Below are 5,138 nucleotides of genomic sequence, written 5' to 3'. Positions count from 1 at the left end.
CTCCAATGTGCGCAAACAGAGATGCCACTTTCAATTATAGACATCAGCCCTTGTGTTAAAGGTGCTATTGCGGCTACACCTCCCGCTTTGTCAGGTATACTACGAAGAATGGCATGGATCGGTAGGAATTACCATTCTGGCGTTCAGTCAATCTACGCAGAGTGAATCGGTTCTAAAGGAACCCCCGAAAGGGCTGCCGTCCGATGGGTACCCAAGGAGCTGTAGCTTTACTTAGATAGGGCTTGACTGCCTTACCTTCTATTATATTAGTAAAGGGCCTTTAGGCCGAAGAAATTAGTTCATGCCACGACGATCTATATGGAAGGGAAGTTTTGTTGATGCATTCCTCTTGAGAATGAAGAAGAAGGCCAGGCAGTTTTTCATTAAACATGCATGATATTCTTCAACTGCACAAAAGTTGTGCGGAGAACTAGTAAGAATTGTGCCTGCCATCCAATTCTTGACCGCAGTCAAAACAAGACTTACGGATAACAATCAGACCTTACCAGGGACATGGACCAAACTATAGAGCCTAATTAAAAAGAAGTGCTTTTAAGCCAAAAATAATAAACGGGATTACCAAACTTATACTTTTTGGCTTGTTTTAAGCACTTTTAACTTGTTTTAGCACTTTCTTATTTTGTCAAAGATTTTAAAAAGCTAAAAAGAGCTTAAAAGTCGATTTGATCGGCTTAAAAGACAATCTAGATACCCTTTTAGGACCCTATTAGGCTTTTCTTTTCCCTTCCCCGTTATGCCAATTGAAAGTATCTTATCGTAAGTGTCAATTAAGTTTTGGAATTCTTATGTGCTCTACCATACGTAGAAGCCCCAATTTTTCAACTGAATTCCAACTTGGTCCATTTTTCAAAATTTAAATGGTTTACTAGGCTAATCCCAGTTCAGGACATCCCACCAAATACAAAAGCAACAAAACAAGTTTCCTTAAGAACTGTAATCGGAGTAATTTGAGTTTGTCTTAGTTTAATTTGTTAAAGAAATTCCTTTGGTATTTGCTTAATGAAAATCCTCATACCTATCCGTAGCAAAGGAACGACCAGTTCCAGAGTAGTAAAAAGAGAAGAAATATTAATTGAAAAAATCATCTGCACGGCTGAAACTGGTCTATAAGACGCCAGGTAGATTATTTTGAAAGCACAATAATATGTTCTACAATTCTCCATGTCATCATTTTATCATTTCTTTTGCCAATTTGTCCTTGCTAGAGTTATGAAGCTGGACATCTTAAGCGACATTGTTAACTTAACCAAACATGGAATAAAAGTTTTGGCATTTTATCAAGTCTTTCAAATTGATGGTCCACTAGGTATAGTCCTCAAGGGAAAGATACCAAAAAATCAAATCTCCCAAAGACACGGAAAAAAATAACCTATACTTGAATAAATACAGCCACAACAATGCAACCACAGTGAATGAATAGACAGCAATCAGAAATTGGCTACTTGACCTTGGCTTCATTAAAAGCAAATAGAGGATATAAGCTTTTCCCACATTCCACGATGCTGAAAAAACAACACAATCACTGCTTAACCCAGGAAGAAACAACCCACAATTTCATGCTTTTCTTTAGACATACTTTTGGACAGAAAGAACCACTAAGCCAAGGCAAGTGTGCAAAAAAACAGAGTGCCAATCCCCAACTAAGCCTGGTTGCCACCTCTTGGACAGAGTGCCAATCCCCAACTAAGCCTGGTTGCCACCTCCTCTTGGACGGGGGCCCATTCGTCCACGGCCACGGCCATAACCTCTGCCACCTCCACCCCTGCCTCTTCCATAATCAGAGCCTAAGTTCATATGTATAAACAAAGATTCAACGCAAATACATAATATAACATTGTAAGAAATATCAGTTAAAACCCAAGAAAGTATTCATGCAAGCAGTACTATATGGACACTCAAGAAGTGCACTTACCAGGATATCCCCATCCACCACGGCCCCCACCTCGACCCCAGTTTGAGTAACCACCATTTTCCCGGCCCCAGTTCGAGTAATCACTATTTTCTATTAAAATAAAATTAGCACCAGTTAGGTATCACATCATCCCTGCATTTAATGAGCATATTACTTCCCAGAGATCTTAAGCAACAGAAGAATACCTTGATAGTTTCCATATCCACCTCTGCTCCAACCACGTCCCCTCCCTCTACCACGACCTCGTCCTTGTCCTCGCCCATATGAATCTAAAATAAAGGTGTAGTAATTCAAGATGTTACGCAATTTTCCACTTAAGTTGAGTTTAATTCTGCAAATATCTTAATCTAGTGATTTTGTCTGGTTTCTCATTACCTTCATTACCAGCATAGTAGACTGCCCGTGTTTGTCTAGGTGGTTGCTGCTGCAGTTGAGGCTGGTAATTTCTGTACTGTGGCTTCATTTGTTCAATCTCAACCCCGGAAGGAGCTTGATACCTATGAACATGAAGTTACATTTTGAGCCAGGAAAAGTACGATAGTAATCAGTTACAGCCACAATATTTCGGCGATAAGACACCAAAAAAATACAGTAACTATCATAGGAAAGAACAATTCAGACAAAGATCATTGATTAGTTGCCAGAATGCATGTTGAACAGCAAGAGGAGCAAACTTCATAGAATCAGACAAAGACAGAGAGTTACCCAGGAGAATTCGTGTTCAGTTCCTTTGCTGACAAGGTGATCGAAATCATTGACACATGGCGGGTTTGCTCTACACTTTAATGCATATAAACCAATTTCAAGAAATTAGTACCACATGCACACTTTAATGCATATAAACCAATTTCAAGAAATTAGTACCACATGCATACTGTTCATGCTTAGGGATATACACTACAAAAAGAAAACATTATGGGAGTAAATCAGGATTGGAACTTACGGCAAAAGACCCTCTTCGAGAGGCTCCCATACATCTGTTATGCTTACTGAGCTGATAGCCGTGTCTTGATGCAGTTGAGACATTCTTCTCTGCAAAAGATTAAGATAATTGAGTTACATCTTATCATATAAAAGTAGGAGAAGGAAGAGAAAAAGTAGAGAAAGAAAACCATCTATGTCAAGCTACCTTAATGATCTCTGCTATAGCAACTGTTTTACTAATTGCCTGACCCATTGCTTTCAAGACAATCTCTTTCCCACGCCTCTCCTGAACAGTCAATTATGTTTAGAACTTTGTATTAGCAACTAACAGAAAAATGCTGGTTTTACTATTGCAAAGGCCAAATGACCAAGAAAATCGTCCCACCAAAAACAAAGGGATGAAAAAAACTTAATCTACATATAACCACTCCTTAAAACCTCTGCTTGTTTCCCAGTAATGGATGAGCTGACCAATAATATTAATGGTGAAATTCCATAAAATGGATGCTATTTGCATGATACTGTGTTAATTAAAGAAACTAGCGATATCATGTAAGATTAAATATTGAGCCTTAGAAGCACCACATATCAATAAGATGGGTGTCACAGAACTTTGGATGTTAAGACTACCATGTGGTCACGCAAGAACATATGATATTAGAACACATCTGACAGATGGCTCAAATAGAACATATAGATGATAAAATGAGACAAAGCTGCTTGAGATGGTTTGCAATGTTCTAACTAGACCTCCAAATACACAAATGCGACACTATGCTGATTGAATGTTAAAAGAGGATATGGAGAAAAGTTGTCTTAAAAAATTCAAAATCTCTCACAATTTCATGTTGTTTAGCTAAGAGCATAACATAACGTAAGTGCCGAATCTATATAAATGTGTTATCAATTAGATGAGGTTAAAGTTTTGATATTCTATACTTACATTAGGTCCGAAGTAAGATGCAGAAAACCAATAATTTCATATTTTTATTAAATGACAAATTACTTAGTATTGGAATGAAATGATTTGAATAGAATTAAATGAATATAGGGAATTCATATAGCCACTCCAACTGATGTAGCATTGAAGTGTAGTTTATAGATTGATTGGTTATAACCACTCATGTTAGTACTTGAAACAATCATATTTTCAGGATGTTAAATTTTAAAAAAAGGTTGCTCAGACCAGCAACTTCTGTCAAACAGTTTATCGCATCTTGATTCAAAAAGCATATTTTTGAATTAGCAGAGAACATATTTTGAAGTGTAGCTAATTTTGGTTGCTTGATGTAAGAACACAACAAAAAGCAGTCCAAAGAACAAATACTGGAAAAATTATAAAAATTTTAGAAGAAACCAGCAGTATTCTAATCTGCATCATAAAAAATATCAAGCAATTACAGAAACCCCATTTTCCTCCACCTTTCCATTTTTTATTTGCTGTAGCGTAGGAAATTTACAGCCGTTTGATGCATCAAATTAGGCAAGCAGGTTGCCTATTAATGCAAAAGTTACCCTAATATTTCACATTGTAAAGCAGAGTCACATCTGTGGTATATTTCAAAACGTCCACTTAACCATTTTATATCCTAGGTGCGTTCACGTGTTGCTAATCTTCTCCTACATATGTACATATCAACACAGCCACTTTAGAATTTGCAGAGCCTATCACTTTTCCCTACTCTATCTCCACCCCCAACCACCACCACCAACATCACCCAATCACTTTTTTCCTTTTATTATGTTTTAACTCCTATAAAGTTTGCAATCTGTAATATAACTTAACCTAACAGATATATGATAAAGCTGAAAGGTTAATGCAGTCACGTAAACTACATTATGTCCATGTGAGCCCCTTAGTCACATTTTAATTCCACAATAAAAACAAATATCAGAAGCATCGTTCCAATCCAATACAACAACAAAAAATGTATAAGAAGAAGAAGAAGAAACAACACACAGGATCCATTACAAATATTTGGTTATGACAAAACAAAAGTGAAACGGGAAAAATTGAGAAAAAGGAATCGGAATGGTGAGTACCTGAAGAAGAGTAGTGGAATAGGTGATGTAGTTACGAACCAAGCCCTGTGAAGTGATTCGGATCTCGTTCTCATTTATGGGTAATTCCTGCTTCGGTTTTTCTACTTTTTGGTATCTATCCATTTTGGAACCACAACAACAACCCTAAAACCCCAGCTTCTCTGTTTGTGTGTGAGAGGGAGGGAGAACTGAGAAAGAAATGAAATAAGCTAAACCCTTAACAACTACAGTTACAGCC

General features: G+C 37.2%; 1 protein-coding gene across 3 annotated transcripts; it reads right to left on the bottom strand.

Moving 5' to 3' along the window:
• Positions 1-1,378: 1,378 nt before the first annotated feature.
• LOC104109418 (uncharacterized) lies at positions 1,379-5,138 on the bottom strand. Of its 3 annotated transcripts, none has more exons than XM_009618717.4 (9): positions 4,901-5,138; positions 3,063-3,143; positions 2,877-2,965; positions 2,639-2,713; positions 2,309-2,430; positions 2,119-2,202; positions 1,934-2,023; positions 1,722-1,805; positions 1,379-1,678 (listed from the first exon to the last, which is right to left on the bottom strand). In XM_009618717.4, exons 1-9 carry the CDS (start codon positions 5,021-5,023, stop codon positions 1,662-1,664), a joined length of 765 nt encoding a protein of 254 aa, XP_009617012.1. In that variant the 5' UTR covers positions 5,024-5,138; the 3' UTR covers positions 1,379-1,661. The 3 variants fall into 3 exon arrangements, with proteins under 3 accessions (XP_009617012.1, XP_070046080.1, XP_009617011.1); XM_070189979.1 differs by having other exon boundaries at positions 1,598-1,647; positions 1,692-1,805; XM_009618716.4 differs by having other exon boundaries at positions 1,598-1,805.

Source organism: Nicotiana tomentosiformis, chromosome 1, assembly GCF_000390325.3.
Source record: "Nicotiana tomentosiformis chromosome 1, ASM39032v3, whole genome shotgun sequence".
In the NCBI taxonomy this organism is placed as follows: Eukaryota; Viridiplantae; Streptophyta; class Magnoliopsida; order Solanales; family Solanaceae; genus Nicotiana; species Nicotiana tomentosiformis.
The sequence above is the reverse complement of the archived record's forward strand: the minus strand, read 5'-3'. Positions and strand labels throughout refer to the sequence as shown.